The sequence below is a fragment of the Patiria miniata genome, unplaced genomic scaffold (assembly GCF_015706575.1).
Source record: "Patiria miniata isolate m_02_andy unplaced genomic scaffold, ASM1570657v1 HiC_scaffold_22, whole genome shotgun sequence".
Taxonomy (NCBI): domain Eukaryota; kingdom Metazoa; phylum Echinodermata; class Asteroidea; order Valvatida; family Asterinidae; genus Patiria; species Patiria miniata.
The window spans coordinates 73,276-96,802 of NW_024037061.1; the positions used below are offsets into that span (position 1 = coordinate 73,276).

Below are 23,527 nucleotides of genomic sequence, written 5' to 3' on the forward strand. Positions count from 1 at the left end.
TGTTTTGTTGTAAATCCAGTTTGGTTATTTCAGTATTGGTTATGCTGTGTTTAGCTGTTTTGGCAAACGCCGAAATATGCAGCTATTGTTTCCCTTTGTTTAGGTCTGTCCTGCAAATCATTAACCCAGGCACAGAATGACTGGGGGATTGCAACTGGATCAAATTTGAAGGGGGAGGTGCATTTCGGGGAAATAATGTGTTTAAAGCTGGGAATATACAACATTTACTTTTGCTGTAATTTTCAGAAATGAATAGATTGTTGGGGGGGGGTGTATATTTGAGCATATATTGTTACACTGACTTGTTTGAAGTTTTGTGTTTGTAGATGCTTGGAAAACCAAGGAAAACAGTCGTATTCCAGTTCCCTGACCCTAGTTGAGATGAAAGGGAGCAATTTATAGACATCGCAGGGAATGGGACCTAGTCTATCTGGCTTGGTTCATAGGAGGGTAATTAATTGCAAACAAAATGCGGACTAACTAAATGATAAATGGAGGGCAGTATTTGAAAACAGTTTTTGGAAAATTTCCAGTTTTTGGAAATTGATACAAAAAATAACCTTACAATGGCACAAGTACAGGATATGCTTTAGACTGCCATTCACTAACAGTCCATTGAGGTATTTCATGATAATTTGGTATTTTTTCTTTTTTGATGTTTGCAAATGTATATTCCCGTTAAAAGACTAATACTATAATGCTGCCCCAAACTCTGAAGGAGGGGTGAGGGGGGGGGGGGGTGTCATGGGGCAGCAGGCCACAGGTTGGGGGATTCCCCCCACCCCACCCTTTTGTCATCCCACTTGGAGGGAAAACACAGGCTCCACAATAAGAAATTTATCTCAATAGTGTTACGAATTATTTTATTTCCCTGTTTATTAATCCGATCTTTTCATGATCGAGACAATGCAGAAACTTTACCATCTTCTTTTTTGCAATATCTTAAAAATTCAATATAGTCTGGTGCTATTTTTTTCTGCGATATCCCATAGCGAAAACGTATATAAGTCTGGGTTTCAACACTGTGCAGATTGAATCTGTGACGTCATCATTCCAAGATGGCAGCCCAGTAATGTGATGGGAGTTCGGGTGTAAAAAGTAATACAATTCGGCGCTTCTTTCTTCGTCAAACTCTGCTGTTTCTTGCACCTCCTCCGTCCAGACTAAGCATTGATTGTTAGGAAGGTCACAAAGCTATGAAATTGAATGATTTTGGCCATGGAGGGATCATTTTTGAGCGCCACGGAGCAGCAGTATTATTCCTCGTTGTTCAGCACGTTAGACCATGAGAACGCAGGTCGAGTGAAGTCAGCTGAGGTGAAGGAGTTTTTTAATCTTTCGAAGCTGACCCCGGAAGTTTTGCATCAGGTAAATTCATGTGTGAAGGAAATGGAAAGATTATCATATTTTGCCATCACTTATTTTCCCCTTCAGTGACCTCAGTATCACTATCAGCTAGCTGGAGAGTGGAGTTACCCAGCCCTAAATTTTATAAAGGCAGTGTATATATTTTGCCGGGGACGGCAAACCTTTAGTAAACGTTAATTTGCCGGATATGCACTGAACATGCCCAGTTACTGTTTTTTTGTACTTAAACATTTTCCGGTGAAAAGTTTTAGTCTGGCTCCATGCCAAAATTATCGTTGTTACCTCGTATTCACAAGATGGGATTCAGACCATTTTATAATTTCGGACTTTGCTCCCTTTTAAAAAAAATCCTCCAGAGCCACAAATCTGAAAAAGAAAATGTAATACTCTGCAAAAAATGTTTGAGACATGTTAAAATAATAAAAGAAGAATATTCTTATTTATTTGGGGATGAGAAAAAAACCCCTTAAAAACGCGAGTCATTCCGCTTAATACTAGAGCCTTTGCTTAACCGGTAATCCTTACTTTTAGGACCCCTTTCCTATATAAGGTTAAAAGACTCACCAAAACAGCTGACTATGACACTCAAAAGTGACACTCTGATATTTATTGACACATTTGAACATTTGGCAATGACACCCCTTGAATATCAGCAGGTTTGATTTTGTAGAAAGAGGGCAGGGTTTTGATTTATGAGGGGTTAAAGACGACGATGACAAACAGAAAATAAATTTAAAAAGCAAGATGGCGAACTGCAAGAAAAGGTAGGAAAGTCACATTTTCTTTGAAAGTGCTTTCAAAATTATAACTAACATGAGTTTGTCTGAAGAAAAAAGACTTCTTTAGCCTGCAAAAGTCACTTTGGTACTGGACAGTCATCTGCAAAAGTCAGTTTTGAACAGAACTCGTACAAAATAGAGGTGTCCTTAAAGTAAGGATTACCGCTTAACCATTACACCAAACGTGCTACACAACTTTTGGTGGGAATTTTATACATCTTATAATTCAGCCCTTCTTTAAAGAGTACAGCGCCCTCTGTTGATATGGATTGCCGCCGGCAAACCTTTAGTAATCGTTAGTTTGCCGTCATTACCTCCGGCAAAATATCCACTATCTTTTATAAATGAAATCATTGGGTTGTCGATTTAGCATGTTTAGGGCTGGAGGAAGTTTTTCACTTGGACCTGCAGCATTGGCAGGTAAAAAAAAAAATTCGAAAATGTGCAATTTTGTGCGCCTATGTGCGATTGAGGCTAAATGTACATCCTAGCCTAAAGGAGTAAAGGCCTAGAGTTGGGGTTAAAAATTACAGTATACATGTACCTACATGTATATCTTAATTTCTTCTAAATAAAAGCAAGCCAGACGGAATAATTTAACGGACTGTTTAGTACCAGTCCGATGTTTAACCCTAACTCTTTAACCCTAATTTCTGCTAGGATGCAACCTCAATCCTGCAAAATCCTACAACTGCCTCCATGTAAAAATTGCATGGGCCTCAATCCTCCAAAATCCTCAGTTTTTTCTTGAATGTGGTCCTTGTGAGGGTGACCACTGCCTCAATCCTGCAAAGCAGCAAAATCCTTCAGCTATCACTGTCAATATATCATTTATCGGTATGTTGAGGCAGATGCAGTGACATCCTGGAGCAGTGCAGAGGATTTTGTAGGCCTTAACTTAGACCAAAAAAATTATAGTTCTGCTTCCGGTTTCCCTATGTTTTTTTATGGGAAAAATGAGGAAAAAACACCCAAAACCATCAATTACTACCTATTACCCTTTTTTACACGCAGACGCCTCCATATGATCGTACAAAAAAAAATTTGCCCCCCCCCCCCCATTCCCTACCTGCCTTATTTTCAAATGCCATGTAATCGGAAGTATTTTTTGGGGTCTTATGCACGCTGAGCATTTAAACAACACAAGGTCCGGCTTAAGATCTTGACACAGTGCAAAGATCCTCCAAAATCAGCCACAAAGTGAGCTGGAAACTTGGTAGTTTTATTTCATCAGTGCAATATCATGTGTGCGGATAACACAAGTTTTGCAAAGTTGACTACCTAAGTGAACTAAGCTCTTCAATCCTACATTAACTTGAACTACAGTCAATGTGAAATTTGTTCAAATTTTGTTCTTCATTTGCTCTGTTTTGCAGATCACTGAAATCTGTGGAGCCAATCGACTTGGTCACTTTGGGCGGAGTCAGTTCTACATTGCACTGAAGTTGATTGCAATGGCGCAGAATGCGATACCACTACCTGTGTCCAAGGAAATGATTGGTCAAGGTGAGCGAGCATTTAAATTCTACACAAATGAAACCAATTACATTGTATCTTTTAAATTTGTTCTTCTGGATTGTTGGTAAAACATGACTTAGGAGGTTCGTTTTTTTCCAATCCTAAAAATAAATGTAGATATTACTCAGGTATTATTAGTTACGTTTCACTCCTATTAAGCTAGAAGCTTCGTCAGACTGGCAACCATGTCCAATGCGCAACTGCCTTTTATACCCTGTCTTGGTCATCATAGAGGGCATGGTTTGGACTAGTTGGTCATGGATCAGACGCAGGGGGTGGAGAACACTCTCAATAAAGACGACAAGGCATACAAGCTCCATCACATCTACATTGTATGACCAACTAGTCCAAACCAGGCCCACAACACCCTCGACCAAGAAAGGGTATAAAAGGCAGCATTGGACATGGTTGCCAGTCTGACGTGCTCCCATGCATACAAGCACTGTGCGATCAGTGTTCCTGGCGTTCATTTCGGGCAGTGTAACATTGTCAGGCCACAATTTCCACTCTTGTTATCTTTAAAATTCGCAACGTTTCCAACTGCAAAATTTTTCATAAACTGTTGTCAATCTTGGACAATTTACAGTCTTTGGTAGCAAACGGGGTATCAAAATGTAGCTAACAACATTCCCCAAATGTATAGTTTATATAAATGACGTCATCATAAGACGATCAGATTCAAAATTATGACCCCTCCAACATGTTCAATGAGTGTGGACTTTTTTTTTTTACGGTGTATGTCGGTGTTTTGATAATGTATTATGCTGTTGTCAGCTGTTTCTTCTATTGAGTAGATTGCAGGTTATTACATGTACTGGTACACATATACAAAATGTACATACAGACATGTACATGGTACAAATGGTACATATGTATGTACATATGTACATGTACACGTGTACATGTAGATGTAATTGAGCCCAAAGTTATAGTGTCATCATGGTCATGCAAATGTTTGTTGCACATGTGCAAATGATATTTTCATCTGTCACTACACAGAAATATGCTTGACACCTAACCCTGCACTGGCTACGGTCAAAAGTTCAAAAATTAAAACCTTGAAAAAGGGGCAGTTCCATAGAATCATGAACATCAATCAATACCAAAACTTCACAAAAATCCAAATGCGCAAATGAAACATTTATCGTTTTGAAGCTTATCTTTATTTTATTGAAATATAGTTTATTTATAACAACGTTAAACAGTACTGTTACTTTTAACTGGAAAAAGTAATAAGTACACAAACATTAATATAAATCTGAGTACGTTCGACACAAGTGGTGTTTTGATATGATTACTACTACATGATGTACAGCAAAAAAGTTAGATAAGTAATTTCTTTTTTAAATCATTGTAGTAACTAACTGAAACGTTATATCAGAATTACGATCCAATATGATTATTACTTTGATTGAGCATGGTGTTGAATTGTCGAAAATGTACATCCTACACTGTGAAATTTGGAATATGCCCAAAAGACCAACACGTACATTCGTGTGTGCATACAAGTACCGGTATACATGCAACATGTACATTGTAGATGCCCCAGACGAGGACATTCCTCATTCAGTGACATTTGTGGACAATTTACCCTAACTTGTTGCAGGGATTGAAGTACCATTACCAGTATTTGTGATGAAGCAAAGTGGAGGAGCACCATCAACACAAGACCCAGGTACTCAGGATTTTCAGTTTGGAAAACAAACTTTTTGTGGCTGTTCAACAAATGTTGAGTTGAGTCTACACAAGGACAGAAACCATGTACATGTATATTGTACTGTTTTTGAGATGGTTACAAGTATTATTTTTTTAGGCAGATTCCAGCCTTGTTTGTTTCTGACTGTTTACAGCTGTTGTTTGTTCAAATAGGATCTATAATTAACACTAACGATCCCCAACAAGCCAAACTCCAACATCAGGGTTTGTTGGAATCTGTTAGGATGATTACTGCACTAGTAAACTGACTGCTTTACATGGGATTAGGCATACATGTACCACAAAACAGAGTCCAACTGTTTATGCGCACAGTTTACCATATGGTGTTGGGGTTTGCAAGGATGAGGAAGGTTCCTACTAAATCACCCTAGGGAGTTAGGGTCAATGATTATACAATGTATTTATGACAGCCAATCATTGAGCGATATTTTGCAAAAGACTGTGTTTTGCTGATTTCACGAATTTGATTTTTAAAAAAATGCACACTTGAAATTGTTAAGACAGAGTACATTTTTTTCATTTCTATGTTAATTTCTTATATCATTTTCTACTTTGCTTTAGATGATCCAGGCCAGATGGAATTTGTCAATCCAGCATTTATTGATAATGTTCCTGATCGTGGCTTTGCTCTGTCCAGTAAACAACCACCCACTGATTGGTAATATACAATGTACTACACTACGTCAAATTTTATGTAGACGTTTAAGCACTGTATACCCATTGTGTGAAAACGCATTTTGTATCCCAATTGGGCGCTTTGCAGGACATAGTGCCCCTTCAACCCTTTCAAACTGAATTTTATTTATTTTCATAATACATTAATTTATGTTCTCCATCAGGAATGTTGGCCAGGTGATAGGCATGGTAGGCCCCCAGGCTAGCCCTCGAGGCCCGGTGGTGTACCCTCAAGTTGAACAAGTACCAGCAATGTCTCCAACACGGGCGTCTAATGTACCTCATGTGAGTAGTCCTACATGTATTCTCAACATCCAATCTTTACAGTGGAATTACCTATTTGATTAGTAGGCCTATTAGGCCGAATCTGAAAATACTTGGCACAATTTCACATGGGCCTATGGAAGCAGCTGAAGCCACTTGTCATAGACAAGTGTGTCTTACCATGCTTACTGCCAACCATAACAAAATCATTTGACTGTCTTACCATGCTTACTGCCAACCATAACAAAATCATTTGACTGTCTTACCATGCTTACTGCCAACCATAACAAAATCATTTGACTGTCTTACCATGCTTACTGCCAACCATAACAAAATCATTTGACTGCAGCCTATTACAGCTCCTGAAGAGTGGTAGTGTCATTGACACACAAGTTTTAAATAATTATCACCAGGTTTTCCCTAGCAATTTCGCATCAATAGCATTCAAATTCATCTTGATAGTGGCCGATTTGAATCTAATTGCATGCAGCTCTGTGCTGTCATTCCTGTGGTTCGTATTAGATTTCAGACTTTCAGTTCCTTTTCAGACCTGACATTGTCATGTTTAACCCATCCTAAGTTGAAGGTATGGCATTCCGTTTAAGTTATCATTCAATTTGGCTGTTGGTTTGGTTTAGGGCTATTTGCATGCGATTCTCATTTTCTTTTTCATTTTTGCGCATTTTATTTCTACTTTCTGCATTCAGAATAAAGGGAAACATAGGAAAGATGTGAGATTTTTTTTGGGTTGAACCTTTTACCTATTCGTCTTTATTGGTTCGTTAACACGCTCCTGTGACGTCACACTATTGTTTTTTTTCTCGCAATTATTTTGCACGAATGGAGCACAGCGCACCATTCAGCTTCTGACGAATGGCGTATTGCGTACGTATTTTTTCCCGTTTGTGGGTGAAGCTACTTATATATAATTCAGTAATTTAACAGAATCACAGCAAGACACTTTAAAGGTTTTTGCTGTCCTTTTTTCCCCTTCATTTAAAATAAAGGGTAGACATAGCAGGATTCAAACCGGGCACCTTTCAGTCCATAGCTCATCTCGTGAACCACTAGGCTACTGTGCCAGCTCGAAAACTGCCGTTCTTTTGAATGCTTTAAATGTAACCAATTCACTGAATAATAACAAAGATATGACGTCATTGTTCTTTTCTCCAAATCCATTAAATTAGCTGGGAAAGCCTATGAAATTGACTATAACTATAGTTTTAATGAAAGAGGACATTACCCTCCTAGTCTTCTGCTTTTCAAAATCCTTCAAGTATTTACAAATGTACTTTTGCCCATGGAGTTAGCGCCCACACTTCAAATTCCTTTGAGTTAGTCTTCTGTGGAGTATGGATAAAGCTTCAAATCCCTGCACAAATCTTTTGCGTGGTTAAGCTCAGGGCCAGCAGGCAGATTTAGTCAAGCTTCACTGCTCTCCACAGTGCTGTTTTTGTGGAGTGACTCTCTGTTTGACACAATTAACTTTAAAACGTCATATCCCTTCTCCTGAAACTGACCTGCAGTGTTTTAAAAAGTTTAACATATTGCTGTGAATATTGACGTCCTACTAGGAGGGTTAAAATAGTATAAACTAAGCAAGTATACCATCCAGCCAGTCAAGAAACAAGATCTATTGTCAACATGTTTCAATCTATATTAATTTGTAAAAAAAACAGAGCCTCCGCTGGTTGTACCCTGCAGTTATACCATGTAGTCATGTCTGTGTATCATTACTACATTGTATCGTTGCTTTTTTTCTCTCTCACCATTAGATGACTGGCTCACCGCCTCCTTCTTCACCTCGTGACTCCTCCCCCTTCAATGACAACCCACCTGTCATCTCCCCGAACCACCCTGTAGGTCTGGAGAGACATCAAAGCCTACCATCACCCATTAGTCCAAGGGAACATCGGCCTATGTTTGACAAGCAAGGCAGCATTCCTGGTTTTGGTCCAGTCACTGATGAAGGGTGGGCGTCCTTTGCAAAAGACAGAAAAGGTAGGTTTAAATATTAGTTTATTTTATTTAATAATAATAAACAGTTCTCACATGTAAATAGCGTATAGTTTTAAAAAGAAGTTCTGCATGTGCATGTAGAGCGTTCAAAATCTACCGGTAGGATCTAAAAGCCCAATTAATCAGCTTTCTTTTAGTAAAGGAATCATTCAAATCGCTCATGTACTTTTCAAGTTATGGACTTTTTAAACACAAACACAGTTTAAAGATTTTGTGCACAGATCACAATGTGAGTGATATTTCAGCAAAAAACAATTCACATTTAAAAAGAAAACACATCAGAACACTCTCATAACCATAATAACTGGCGCTTATCATAACCTTTTTCAAACACCTTCTGCTTCCAATGTGAAAACAACACGCTTTATAATGTCAAGAGTTTATAGTCCTGCCTGGCCTTCTACTTGGCAGCCCCGGAGACTTATGGGATTATTCTGATATCGTTTTCATGATACGATATGGTTTCATTTTACTGAAATATCACGTACCTTAAATGAGATCCGTGGACACAATTTTTAGACTGTGTTTGTGTTCAAAATTCCATAACTCGAAAAGTACATGAGTGATTTGAATGATTCTTGTACCAAAAGAAAGGTTACTAATTGGGCTCTCACGTCCTAGATCTGGAAAGTGATAGGCCTACATGCAGAAGTTCTTTACAAAATAGAGGGGACCATTTAGGTTTCTTTTTTTGACTCGCCATGGAAGTAGTTCCAGATGACTTGATCACGTCTTGTATAGTGGTGAGGAATAAAGTTGAACACAATGGGCCCAATTACTGAACCCTGGAGGACACCTTGTTGCAGGGAATAGCTGCTAGATAGCTGGTCTCCGATGATGACTGATTGATTGATTGATTTATGCATTGTGTATTATTTTACAAAAATAGCCCCATCAGTTTTCAGTGATGTTCTCCTGGAGAAAAGTTTCATTTTGATTTACACACAATTTTACTTCTCTATAGGGGAAGCTCAAATTCCGCAACCGACGCAATCCCTGGACAATTCCATGAACAACACCCTAGATACATCCTGGGCCAAATTCCCTGAGAGTCACGGTGAATCAGGTTCCCATGGTAACAGCACAATGCATGATGGGAATGAGGACGTTTGGTTGATTACTCCTGAGCAGCGAGTGTATTACACGAAGCAGTTTACGACATTGCAATCCGACCCTAACGGTCTCTTATCAGGTAATGAAACAATTTTTTATTTATCTGTTATTGATGAAAGTACTTGGATGCTGACTATTTGTTTTCAGGGAGAGGTGTTCAAATTCTGATTGCGCAAATTAAGTGTGTAGTTAGGAAGGGCTGAGTTTGGCTAACGATTGTCATGTGTACATTCAATTTTGATTTCTCCACTTGTAAATAGAAATGGTTTAATTTATTGATTCATACATGTAGGTGCTGATTCTAAGGAATTCTTTGAAAAGTCGAAGCTACCAACGGCTGAACTGTCCAAAATATGGTGAGAACCTGTAGGATTTATACATTTGCATGAATGTATTTATTTATTTTTCGTTTTATTTTACCAGGGTAGCCCCATCAGTTGTCTAAGAACTGTTCTCCCTGGATGCCCTGGATGAATTAATCCACGTTATATACACATCCTTCTGTCTTCAATGGAAAATTTAAAACCCTTCTGCTATTTAAGCAGTCACCGGCAGGCAAAATTCACTTCCACTTCCCCTGCTTTACTTTTAACAAAGGCTAGTCACCAGCAGTCAGATCATATGTCAAGCAAATACTCTGTCTAGTCAAACTGGGTCAACAGACAAAGCAGGCAAGTTGTGGCCACAGCTATTTTATCACTCACCCGGAGTCAAAGCAATACCAGTAGCTGTATCAAGTTACTTAAGCAATCCAAGGCAGTCAATCCTGCTTAATGTGGGCTGGGAATTCTTACGGGTTGTAAAAATAGTGACCTGATTGATTTTGACTGCAGGGACAACTTGGCAAAGAATGTATGTTTGCACAGGAGGGTTATAAAGGGAGTAATACATTTTGGAGAGAAACACCATCGAGGACGTATTTTGGGGAATTGTAGAATCTTTGGAAATTGTAGACAAGTTTTAAGAGCTTTGTCTACTTGTCACAAAGTACTACATTTTGTCCCCTATAAAGGGGGTTAGGCAATGTTTGGTAGACAAAGCCCTGTTTGTTCCAAATTTGGCTTTCTCTTTATTCAACAGAATGTTTTAGCTATTGCAGATTCATTTGGAATGCCTGACAGTGGAATACATGTAATGTAGTTTAAGAAGTCTTAATAATCAAGGAAAACGACCTTTAGTGAATACGTTATTGATGATTGTTCTTTGAAGGCAACTTTCTGATGTGAATAAAGACGGCACCTTATCACTCGCTGAGTTCTGTACAGCAATGCATCTAGTTGTTGCTAGGAAACACAAGGTGGAATTACCAGAGCAACTACCGGCAAGTCTCATCCCAGTCATAGGCCCCAAGCAGGACGAAGGTTAGCAAAGCTCATTTGCATACTTAATTGCTCATTTGCATATTTGATTGATTGTACACCATCGCAAATTTGACATGTAATTGTTTGCTAGCATGTGCAATATTATAGATATATGGTGCTAGATTTGACTTGCGATAAATCGTTAATGTGCAGTTTATATTTCTTGATATTAATCTTGCATTATAGTGCCTACCTTTATTCCTCCAGTTTCTCATCCACTTCAATCCACCCCTGCCAGAAGTGTAACTCCGCCCACACCTAACAAGACAGATGAGGCAAGTCCATTCTCTTAACCCAGACCTCCCCAACTCCATCAAAATCCATCCCCCCATTTTGGGGGACTTGGTCCTGCAGGCCTGGTTTGACGGAGGATGATGGATTTGGGTCTAGAGGCCTGAAGCAGTGCTAGGGGAATCTGATTGATTTTGCCTAGCATCCTGTTTTGCTGTTGTCGTATAAGTCATGTGTACTAAGCTAATCAATATCCACCAGAAAGCTTGAACCGCTGAAAAAAAAAAACATTTAAAAGTGTGCAAGTCATACAATTATTTGATTACCTGCATTTTTAAATTCCAGATCATATATTTGCATCTTTTACCATCTTCTTGTATATAATACCTCAAATTTCCTTCAGATACAAGGTGAGTAAAAAACCTGCTATTTTGCAAAGGAGCCATCTTTTTTTGAAACCAAGTTGAAGTTTTGAAATTTTTAAACCTTTTAAGAATGACACATTCGTCAGTAACCTTGTGTGAAAAAATGAAGTAAAACGCATGTACCGTTTGTCTTTTGTGAACTTTTTTACTGTGGTACCCGATTAACGTTTTTCTTCATGAGGCGTCTAAGAAATGCATAAGAACACTAAACATGTGCTCCAGGGCCATTTTGCATTATTAAATTATTTTTTGTACTCGCCCTGTACCAGTATGTCACAGGTCACACACATGCGTGTTATTATATTTATGAGTCTTTGTTAATGTTTTCTTTGGATTTGCCAGAATTGGGCCACGTTTACAGACTCGCCGTTCCCTGCACCTCCATCACCTTCCTCCCAGTCTCCGGCTAACTTTGACTTTGCATCCATCTCACCTGATCCTGTAAGTTGAAAACACTTCCTGACCAACAAGGGTTATTGTAATGTAAAGGACTGACTGGGGATGACCTGGGGTTGTGTGTTCGGATAAAGCACAGGAAGACTTGAGTTCTGGTTTATTTTCCTCTCGAAAAGGCACAATCATGACACAATGGGCTGGTGGAGACACTGATCTGCCCACAGCGGGTAAATGGGGTCCGTAATTAACGAATAACTGTAGACAGTGCTAAGATGTTAATCATTTGGTTTGCTTTATTAGGAAGCCAAGATCTTCCAACCTATTGCACTTCATGTAAAACCTGATGGCAAGACGGTCACAATAGCAGATGAGACCGGAAACAGACCAAGAACGCATTCAGGTATGTTAGACTTAATTAAAAAATTGAAGTTGCATCAACTTCTCTCAGGACTGAATTTCCAAAGGAATGTTTGCAAAAAATGCCTAAAACTGAAAAAGTGAAAGTGCAATCTTTGGATTGAGTTGCAACAATTTCATAAAAAGATCAAATTATTTGAAAGATCCTTATAACATTAGTAATCCAAGAAATAGGGCGTGACCATTCTGGATGACACTATTCCTATATCCAATTTGATTTGAATGTGCTATGCAATCAACATGAATTGCAACGGAGTGCTCTGTGGTGTGTTATGTAGATCCCCTGCGGGCAGAAGGTTTGACTGATGAAGACAATGACGAAGAAAAGGACGATAACGTTTTCAAAATGAAGAAGCGTGCTGCTACAGTCGGAGAAAAAGAAATGCTTGCCAAGATTGCCCCACCGCCACCTGTGGAAAGGACGAGGAGAGGGGATAGTTTGGGTAAGTTGTTCCAACTCCCAACGCATCCCCCACCCCAACCCCGCCCCTTCCTATTGCCCCACCGCCACCTGTGGAAAGGATGAGGAGAGGGGACAGTTTGGGTAAGTCACTCTACCTCCCAACAACATCCCCCACCCAACCCGCCCCTTCCCATTGCCCCACCGCAACCTGTGGAAAGGACAAGCAGCGGGGACAGTTTGGGTAAGTCACTCCACCTCCCAACAACATCCCCCACCCAACCCCGCCCCTTCCCATTGCCCCACCTCCACCTGTGGAAAGGACAAGGAGAGGGGACAGTTTGGGTAAGTCACTCCACCTCCCAACAACATCCTCCGCCCCTTCCCATTGCCCCACCACCACCTGTGGAAAGGACAAGGAGAGGGGACAGTTTGGGTAAGTCACTCTACCTCCCAACAACATCCCCCACCCAACCCGCCCCTTCCCATTGCCCCACCGCCACCTGTGGAAAGGATGAGGAGAGGGGACAGTTTAGGTAAGTTGTTCTACCTCCCAACGCATCCCCCACCCAAACCCCGCCCCTTCCTATTGCCCCACTGCCTCCTGTGGAAAGGACTAGGAGAGTGGATAGTTTGGGTAAGTTGTTCCACCTCCCAACGCATCCCCCACCCACCCCCGCCCCTTCCTATTGCCCCACGGCCACCTGAGGAAAGGACAAGGAGAGGGGACAGTTTGGGTAAGTCACTGCACCTCCCAACGCATCCCCCACCCAACCCCGCCCCTTCCTATTGCCCCACCTCCACCTGAGGAAAGGACAAGGAGAGGGGACAGCTTGGGTAAGTCACTGCACCTCCCAACGCATCCCCCACCCAACCCCGCCCCTTCCTATTGCCCCACAGCCACCTGAGGAAAGGATGAGGAGAGGGGACAGTTTGGGTAAGTTGTTCCACCTCTCAACGCATCCCTCACCCCAACCCCGCCCCTTCCTATTGCCCCACCTCCACCTGTGGAAAGGACAAGGAGAGGGGACAGTTTGGGCAAGTCACTCCACCTCCCAACGCATCCCCCACCCAACCCCGCCCCTTCCCATTGCCCCACAGCCACCTGTGGAAAGGACAAGCAGCGGGGACAGTTTGGGTAAGTCACTGCACCTCCCAACACACCCAACCCGGCCTTTCCCATTGCCCCACCTCCACCTGTGGAAAGGACATACAGAACAAAGAACAAACGTATTTAAAACAAATTAAAACATAAATGATACGTCATTTCATGTTTTACTGATCATTCTGAAAACAAGTTTTAAAAACAATGTTTTAACGTTCAATGAACCCTCTGGAAAAGGCTACATCGTTTCTTGTTACTGTTTATCTCACATTCAAATAACTTGTGTTTTGTATGGGCACATAATAGAAAAAAACGATTACTTTGTTGGCAATCTGATATACACAGGGATTGTCACCTGGCTTCAGTTCCTGTTCCAAATACTTTCATTTTATATTGTTTCATTGTTTTCATTTATCATTCCTAACAATAATATTTTTGATGATTTTGGTGAACCTCCAACCACTTTGTGTTTCATAATGCATAGCTAACAATGTCCAGCATTGGTTAGAAGGTGGTAAGTAAACAGTTTGACAGGAAGCAACCGTCCCATGTCATCTACTTCAGTTCTGGTTGCTATTTAAACACGAGTTCAGGCAGACCTGATACAGTTTACCTGGTTTAAAGCAGACATACCGGTACAATACTGCACATGTTGGCTCTAATTAAAATTCATTTCCTTGTTCAATCTGTAATGTTATTGTGAATTGAATGCGAGTGTCAACAAAGGTAAGTGTTTCTATCGATTTGTTTCAAAATTAACGCTGTACTAAACCTATGAACAGTTCCATAGCATTATTGAATTCTAAATCCGTGCCTTTTGCATAAGAACACTGGTTATTACTATTCACTTTCATCAGTTGTCATGGTAATGATAACATGCTTAAAATTAGCACTAACCTTCTCAGATTCTCCAAAATCCAGCAGGGATTTAGGAGGATTTTGCAAATAACCTGACCCATAATTACGTTAAACCTTGATTGTGGTACTCACTGTAGGGCCAAATGCATCCCAAATAGCCAAATATTGATCGTCAACCAAATTGTGGAATAGCTTTTTGCCAGTTGACTGTGATGGATAACGTGATGAGCTATGGATACAAAGATCCCTGATTCGAATCCACTTCATCGATGCTCATGTTCATCGACTATTTTTCTTCTCTGAATTAATCGGTGAGGTAATTTTATTTTAACGATTAAAAGGAAAACTGAATGATGCACATGACATATGAGCAACCCACCTATGGAAACAAAATTCGCCCGCAGCACACAGTTGCAGCTGGCAGTTTCCAATATCTGAATATTTGGTCAAACGCAGTTTTGAGTAAACGAATACTAAGTTATTCGAAAATGGACAGCCCTAACTCACTGGTGTATCACATTCCTAACTTGCCAGCTGACCCAAACAAGCTTTGTTGGTCAAGTGGTCAAAACATCTGCACTGGTAGGCAGCAGGTCATAGGTTCAAGTCCCGCCAAAGTAAGGTTGTTGATCCCCCCTCCCGGCCCCCCAGCCTTATCAAATGTCAATAAGCGTAAATAATTAACTTAAAAACCTTTACCATTTGATAGACATTGCCGATGCAGCATCATCATTGTCATCATCATGATCTGCCTTTTACCCACTCACTAGCTCTTAACATCTTACCATTTACATGTTCAGAGTACTGACATCATCTGCATGTTCTTAATACTGACATCATCTGCACGTTCTTAAAACTGACATCACCTGCATGTTTCCTTCAACACTGAATCATTCAATCTTAGACTGTATTTATTGCAGAGCGTGGTATGGTTGGTTTGCCGTTAGAAGGTCCTGATGGTCGTTTAAACTACCTGCCCCGCTCTCGCTCCAGGTACTGGGGCTTCATTCTTCCTTTGTGTTTTTTTTTAGTACACCTTATTACGCCATATGAGAATTTCACATTATTATCTTCAAGTAATATTTCAGGGTTCAAAGAGTTCATAAAGTGTGGTAGTATACAAATAATGAATGTTCTTGAGTGGTCAGAATAATTTCATGAGGTGACAGATGGATTGTTCCATTCCACGAGGTGAATCTGAATGGAATCTTTCCATTGTATGAATGTATTACATTCATTGTTTTATACAACACCTGAATAAATCCTTGTCATCTGCTTGTCATCTCAATTTGATCGCATCTTCAGTCAGTGTCAGTTCCATTTGTCCATGTCCATTTAATTCCCTTTCTCTGTAAATTGCAAAACATACAATAAATAATAAGTCCACATTACACAATCTTGTTTTTGCATTGCCTACATGTACATGTAGCAAGAACCAAAACGTTAATTCTTAGATTTAATATTTAAAACTTGAATTAACTTCAAAATGCTTTTTGTCTCATTTGCAGTGAGGAACTAAAAAAGGAAATGATTGCGTAAATAAGGAAATGATTGTGAAAAAAATTCTGTGTCCCTTGTGCTTTACATTGACAAAACTGTGCTATTGTCCATCCATGAAAATAACGGCCATGCACATTCTTGCTATAACTTTTCCTAAGCATTTGATGTATCACATTTTCATAGCAGTGCACTTGTGTATTGGTTCAACGCAATATAGTAACTTGCAATTGTCTCTGTAGTTTTGCACCAGTAGTCATGGTAGTGTAGTATGTTTTTGACTCAGAAACTTGGCCGTGTGCTCTTTTTCCATCAAAAGTAGAGCTCAGTAACTATTGCACGTCTTTACCACACCCTTTAGTTTCATCTGGTGCGTCTTTACCACACCCTTTAGTTTCATCTGGTGCTGAATTTGTATTTTAATCCAAGTTATTGTGAGCTTGCATCATGAAGTATATTGCTTAGAATCCGTTAGTTGCGTTGATGCTCTCTCCAATGTAGACATAGCTTCATTCTTCTATACAGCACCCTTGTCTGACCTCTCCATGACCTCATCATGACCTTTCACCCTTCACTCATTTCCACCTGTTTAGATCCTACTCAGGAGCCACACTTCAGCAGCGCATACTGGTTCCCCTCTATAGGCAAACTGCCCTGGCAGAATGCATAGCAGAACCCCCGGGGCAGGCCCCCACCCCCAGGGGAATGGATCTCCTCCCTCCTGCCCTACCCCCAAGGTATAATGGTATCCACTCTCGGTCTATGTCCTTAGATCGCAACCAGCTTGTCCCTACTCCTGGTAAGAGTGTATCCGTTCTACACTAACCCCTTCAGTCTACTAACCTTTATTTCTTCTTTGACATCAGTAAATTCTTGTGATTTTTACAGTGAGGAGGCAGCTGTATTACTTGAAGAAAAAACAGCAGTATACTTGTTATTCCTGAACCCATACAAAGAAAATCACCACCTTACTCAGGTGGGACTTGAACCCAGGACCGATTGCTTACATGTGCAGATGACCTAGGCTCTCCAGCTTTGAGCTGGCTAGGGGCACCTAATATAGCTGCCAATGTGATACACACACACGATGAGGAATTGAGGAATACAATGTAGTACTTGATAGATGCAATGCATATAAGATGAAGTCTTTGGGCAGTTTTTAGGAAATAGGATTTTGAACACCATTCAGCAAAGTTTCCGACAACAAAGGTAAGCCTTGTGACTTATAGACTATGGATGTTTAATTCTCAAGGCCTAAGGCCCCCTTTACACTGGACTGCGACCTTTGTACCGCCTATGAGTGACCAACAAATGGCCAGGACGCTCAATAGTAAATGTAATTTTATACATCAACCCTCCTGTGCAAACATACATTCTGTGCCAAGTAGTCCTTTCAACCAAAATCAATCAAGTGACTGTTTTCAACAGTTAAGAATTCTCAGCCTACATAAAGCAGGATTGACTGGCTGGAACTGTTTATGTAACATAATACAGCTATGCTTTGACTCCAGGTGAGTAATAAAACAGCTGTGACCACAACTTGCCTGCTTTGTCTGTTGACCAAGTTTGACTGGTCATAGTGCTTGCTTGACATATGATCTGACTGCTGGTGACTAACCTTTGTTAAAAGTATAGTAGGAGAAGTTGAAGTGAATTTTTACCGTCTGTGACTCTTTAAATAGCAGGAGGTGCAATGGTAAGAGCCAATGTTGATTTCAGGTCGCCTGATGCAAAATGGCATTATACCAAAATAATGTTTTCTCAATATTTTCTTACTGCTCAGAGAGACAACTAGTTCCGCCCAGACCCACCATCCCACCCAGACCCAACACCCAGCTCAGTTCTCACTCCAGTGAACGCACCTGTTCGTCCTCGGCCTCCAGTAATCGCAACAGCTACACCTCATCGGCCGGTGAGGAGGAAGAGGCTCATGATCAAACAGATTTTGCTGATTTCAGTCAATTTGAGACCAGGACGACGAGTGATACGTCCATGCTAACAGCCACAGGACATGGGGACTATCAACCAATGGTGGGTGATGTTGAAAAATCCTGGAGTATCGAAACATTGTATCCAATAAATTTTGGTTTAAAATTTTATCACTCTCACATGGGTGAGATATGTTAGGATTTTTCCTGCTTTGAGGATTTGCATTCAGGATTTTATCTATTTCAGGATTTTGAAGAATCCTTTTGAAATCTTGAATTCCTGAACTTTCACTTTAAAAGTGTCTTCACCTAAAATAGTTTATACAAATGCCAACACGTACAATGTACGTGTATCACAGGATATTAAGTTTTCCCACTTTTCCTACTTTTTTTTCTAGTTCTTTGTTTGCATTGCTTTGTTTCCTACTTTATTTCTTGAAATTCCCACTTTTCCCTACTGTTTCGTCCCACAGCTCCGAAAAATTAAATTGTATTGAAATTTTTCATAACAATGTTACACACTGTCATATGTAAATCACACAATGAAGGGCTTAGGCGCAGGAGTACTGCAACTGTACTTCCAAGAGCTTAGTTGAGGATGGAGCACAAGTGTTGTGAGTACAGAACATGCCAAATGAGGCTTATGATGCTGTGACATGGGTGAGCATCAAACAAAAACTACTCTTGAAAACCCACAAAAGTCCTACTTTTTTCTTTTTTTTGGTTGTTGAAGATGTTGATCCTATTGTTCTCCTACTTTTTCACCTGGGTCTGCTTGACATCCAGGTATCATAGACCCTACGTTGCTGTGGGGCCCTTGGTATCCCTCAAACTCTCTGCCGATGACTTTGTGGATTGATCAGTTTACCCCAATCTCACCCCTGGAATCATCTTACTATTTGTCTTTGTGTCCAATCAGGATGAAGTATCCCCAGGCACCTCCCCACCTCCCCCTCCCCCACCCAGACACTCACAGGGGGATGAACACACTCCCACAAAGGTAACAAGATGGTCAAAAGATGAAAAATATAAACATTTGTGAAAATTATAAACATTTGTGAAAAATAATATAAACATTTGTGAATTGTGGTTGGAAACTTAAACATAGAGTCACCGCTATAAATTGGACATTCTTCGTTAACAGGCATCAAACAGTGTTGGGCTGGTTTTGTGAATCAGATAAAGAGATGTTTTGGAGATATACTGATAAAAAAAATCATATAATGAATAAACTGGGAATATCAGTGATGTAGCATGGGACCAAATCTGCCTGCTTGCCCTGAGCTTAACAACACAAAAAGAATTGTGCAGGGATTTAGCATGTTATCCATACTCCACAGAGGATTACCTCGAAGGAATTTAAAGTGTGGTTGCTATCTCTGTGGGCAAAAGTGTTGTTTTTCTCTTCTAAATTCAAAGGGTTATGAAGTGCAGAAGACTAGGAGGGTTAAATTTGCTTAGCAATCATTTTTTGCTTGAAAATTGGCTCACATCTATGCCTATAATTTCACCAGGTAACTAAACAGAAAAAAAAATGTCTGGCAAATGTATATGGTAAATAAAAAGCAGCTGAGATACACTCCAACATGTCTAAAGCAATATGTATTGCATGCCATTGCATCTGGTCATCTGTTTTTCCTTTATGCTTTGCCTTGCCTTTTTCTACCCTTCAGCTTTTAATTGGATTAGTACTAATATCACCTTGAAAATGTGCCCTTTTGGGTATATTTCTAATCAGTTTGTTCTTGTCTCCTGTCCCAGCTGTCAAGCAAAGACCGGTATAAATCCAGTGACATGCTTCAAGCTGACGAAAAGAGATCTCAGTTTGCTAACGACAGGAAACGCCACACGTCGGCCCCAGAACCAGCCAGGGTGTCTTCAGAGTAAGTCTTGCCCCCCCCCCCCCCCCCCGCAAAAAAAAAGAGGTGACCTTGAGAGCTGGCAGTAGATAGGGAAGGGAAGGGGTTATCAATAGAACGTGCAAAGTTGACTTTTGTAACCTGCAAGATTTTATGAGAATACACCACATCCAGGTAGTATGTATAGGATCTACAACACGTGTAATGCCCTCATTTTAACAGTTATGATGTGTCCCGACCGGGCCCATGGAAATCAAGGCCAATAAATGGGTATTTCGAAAGTAAAGAAAGTATTACAATTTATAACATATTGAATATATTGGGAATTGATGACTATTATGACATTAAAAAAGGTTGACCTCAGCTTCCGTTGATCGATCACACGGATAACAATTGGGTAAATTCAAACACGGGAGTTTGTGACTAGCACAGCTGTGACCACAACTTGCCTGTTTGTCTATTAACCCAGTTTGACCAGACACAAGTGCTTGCTTGACATATGATCTGACTGCTGGTGACCAGCCTTTGTAAAAGTATAGCAGGGGAAGTGGAAGTGAATTTTGACTGTATGTGACTGCTTAAATAGCAGGAAGGTTATGAAGAAAGAGCTGTTACATTGTTTTTACTCTTTAAAGTTTCATAACTGTGCACATTTTTCCGTTTTTTAAATATGGTTATTTTTCGCATTTTGGAAATAAACATGTCAAATTTTGAAAGTCAACTTAGACAAAAACACTTGTTTAAAAGGGAAACATTTCATTATTTCAGCCTGATACAGTGTGACAGGAAGTCGATCCAAGCAGCGATTCGACGGGCGAAAGAAGAAAACACCAAGCTCTCAAGACATAACAGCGAGCTGCAACAAGAACTTAGCCAAATCACCGAAGACAGACTCTCCCTAGAAATCGACTTGAAGAAACTCCGACCATTTGCTGTCAATACCTAGGACTTTCAGTTGTCTTACTCTTGCTATCAATCCAAACACGCCATTTAATTATGCTTTGATTCCTGAGGGCCAGTGCTTGTATAGAGGTCAGCCTGCTGTACAGAGGTAAGCCTGTTTTGCTTCAGCGTGTTGCGGGGAAGCTGCTCGTATTTGTTGAACAAGCCCTTGTCTATGCCTGAAGGATTAACTTTGTCAGCTGTGCGCAAGCATATGTGCTCTCAGCTGCATAACCTTTTTTTGTTGTTATAAATTAGCTTTTTAGTGAAATAAATTGTGTCCCCTGTGGAAAAAACTATGATGCGTAGTAGTTCCAGTGATGCTTAGCAGTTCCAAAGAGGTTTTGCTTTCTAAACCTAAACATTTGCTGATCAAAGTAGACTCACAAATGGTAACCAGAAACGTCAGGTGGTTGCTTTGTTATGGTGGTTCTCATCCACATTTTGCGTAAAATATAACAAGTAGTGGCTCTGTAAACATCAACCCTTGCCCTTAATCCCCCTTTCTTTGTTAGTCCTTGTTTGCTTGCTTGTTCTTTCAGTCTTTCTCTTGATGTACCGGTATATTAACATTACAACCATGCCAAACCTTACCTGACCATTGTACAGCATTAAATGGTCATTCCTGTTCTATATTTGTTGCATTTTGTATGACAAATTGTGCTATTGTCAAACCCCCCACCCCAAAAAAGAGAAAAAGTCTAAACATTGTCTTTTTTAAAAGAAATTTATACACAGCACCATGTTGTGCAAGAACCTATGAACAAATTTTTAGTTTTTTCTAAAATGTTGCATTAACTTAAGGTACACATGTATGGTTACAACAACTTTTTTTTTTCTCGCCACAAAATTGAAGCAACTCGAACTGTAGCTTGTGAATTTTCTACTTTTTTTGCCATTTCTATGCCATAACCAGATAACAATAGTTGACACTGAATATAAGATTACAATGGTCTCTAGTTGCATGGTTCTTGGAGGCTGAGTTTTGTTTTTAATTGTCTGGCTGATAAGAAGATCTCCCAGAAACTTTTTGTACAAGCTTGGTTAACATTTATTGCAGAACAGCGTGGCTTTTTCCATGTTCTATCCATACTGTGGCTGCTTTTTGTAATTAATGTGTGTTTTTCATACTGATGTTGGCGTACACGTTTCGTTGAAATGGTTAGGCTTGTGTTGCGCTATTTAACCTTTTCTTGGATGTTTTTGTGTGTCTTGATCTTGATGTCTTTTGCCCAACGAATACTGTACATGTATTACATTAATGTGTGGCATATGCATTTTAAACCTTGAGAAACATGTTGCAGAAATAGTTTTCAAACTCACAAATTTGAGATGTTTGAAGCTTGGCACAAGTACCATGTGGTGTAGTTGTTATGTTAAACAACACAGTCATCCATAGTCATCAGAAGTAACAAAAATCGTGCTTGTGGCTGGCTGAATTTATAATTATATCCATTTATGTGGCCATTCCTTTCTTGTTCATGCACTTTGACATTTCGTTCGCTTTGTCCCTATTTTTCAAACACAACCATTACTGATACCTTAATTATATTTGTGCTTACTGCTTACGGTCTTTGCTCACGGTGGTGCCATGAGCAGAAAACTTGTGTGCTTGTAGTGGAAATTTGAAATGTTGCCTTGGCATTTCAAAGAATAAGTTAAGCAGTGTTAATGAGGGATTGTATTTGAACAATACATTTATTGTGATTTCAAGTCTGTTCCACAGCAAAAGATTGCTTCTTTCAGATGGGACAAAAGCAACAAAAACTAACGACATATAAGTGGGGCCGTGTGTGCTGAAATCTGGGCAGTTTCCCGCCGGGCAGAATTGGCGTTGCTTGTATTGCAAGTGTTGGATAATTATGTGTTCATATTTTGTCCTTAAAGAATTGAATGCATTGTCAAGTTGTATGGGCTCACAATGTTCCTTTTCACCAAAAACTTTTGTCACCATTCATGTGTACATTTCTCATCATCTAAGCTCTTTGTTCATGTTTTGTTGTCGTATCTAGTTTTCCCATGATGCTTTGGTTCATGCCACATGTATCCCATGGTTCTTAGCTAGGACTGGGTGCATAGCACAGTACTGTTACAAATTGATGTTCAAACTCTTCAGTGGGAGTACATCACAGTGATTATACTAAGGGGGGGGGGGGCTGTTGTCTTCTCCCATCTGTACTCTTGTAGAATTTGGGCAAAGGCAAACATGAGCTTTTTTGTTGTTGGAAACCTACAGTGTGCCTTCTCCCCTTCCAGAAAAAGGAGCCCTAATGCAGTTTAGACCAGAGCTGTAACGAGTCACTGATTTTTGTGACTCCAGTTGAGTCGAGTCAGGGTAGTATTTTGTGCGTTCCAGAATCACAAACTGGGATCTATGACACGTATGTCTGTACACAACAAGCGACCTCTGTACCGTATTGAATGCGCAAAGTGACGTTAACATATTTTGCACCGTAAGTAATTGCAAATATTTTTCGAAAGTTTTGCTTTTATTTGTGGGACTCGAGTCATATTAGCCTTCGCTCGAGTCGAGTCGAGTCATCTGGTGAGGGACTCGAGGTGAGTCGAGTTATTTGCTCGCAGTGACTTGAGTCGAGTAGAATCATTTATCCATAGGGACTCGAGTCGAGTCAGGACTCAAGTCGAGCCGAGTCGA

At 40.1% G+C, this 23,527-nt stretch overlaps 1 protein-coding gene across 3 annotated transcripts; it reads left to right on the forward strand.

Moving 5' to 3' along the window:
• The first annotated feature begins 1,038 nt into the window (after positions 1-1,038).
• LOC119730365 (ralBP1-associated Eps domain-containing protein 1-like) lies at positions 1,039-22,839 on the forward strand. Of its 3 annotated transcripts, none has more exons than XM_038203222.1 (19): positions 1,039-1,368; positions 3,524-3,653; positions 5,272-5,340; positions 5,943-6,039; positions 6,221-6,341; positions 8,096-8,321; positions 9,304-9,531; positions 9,745-9,808; positions 10,662-10,813; positions 11,000-11,088; positions 11,812-11,910; positions 12,166-12,265; positions 12,561-12,725; positions 15,566-15,638; positions 16,736-16,941; positions 17,926-18,173; positions 18,990-19,070; positions 19,832-19,953; positions 20,698-22,839. In XM_038203222.1, exons 1-19 carry the CDS (start codon positions 1,207-1,209, stop codon positions 20,873-20,875), a joined length of 2,610 nt encoding a protein of 869 aa, XP_038059150.1. In that variant the 5' UTR covers positions 1,039-1,206; the 3' UTR covers positions 20,876-22,839. The 3 variants fall into 3 exon arrangements, with proteins under 3 accessions (XP_038059150.1, XP_038059151.1, XP_038059152.1); XM_038203223.1 differs by having other exon boundaries at positions 11,021-11,088; XM_038203224.1 differs by lacking the exons at positions 15,566-15,638; positions 16,736-16,941.
• The last annotated feature ends 688 nt before the right edge of the window (positions 22,840-23,527 follow it).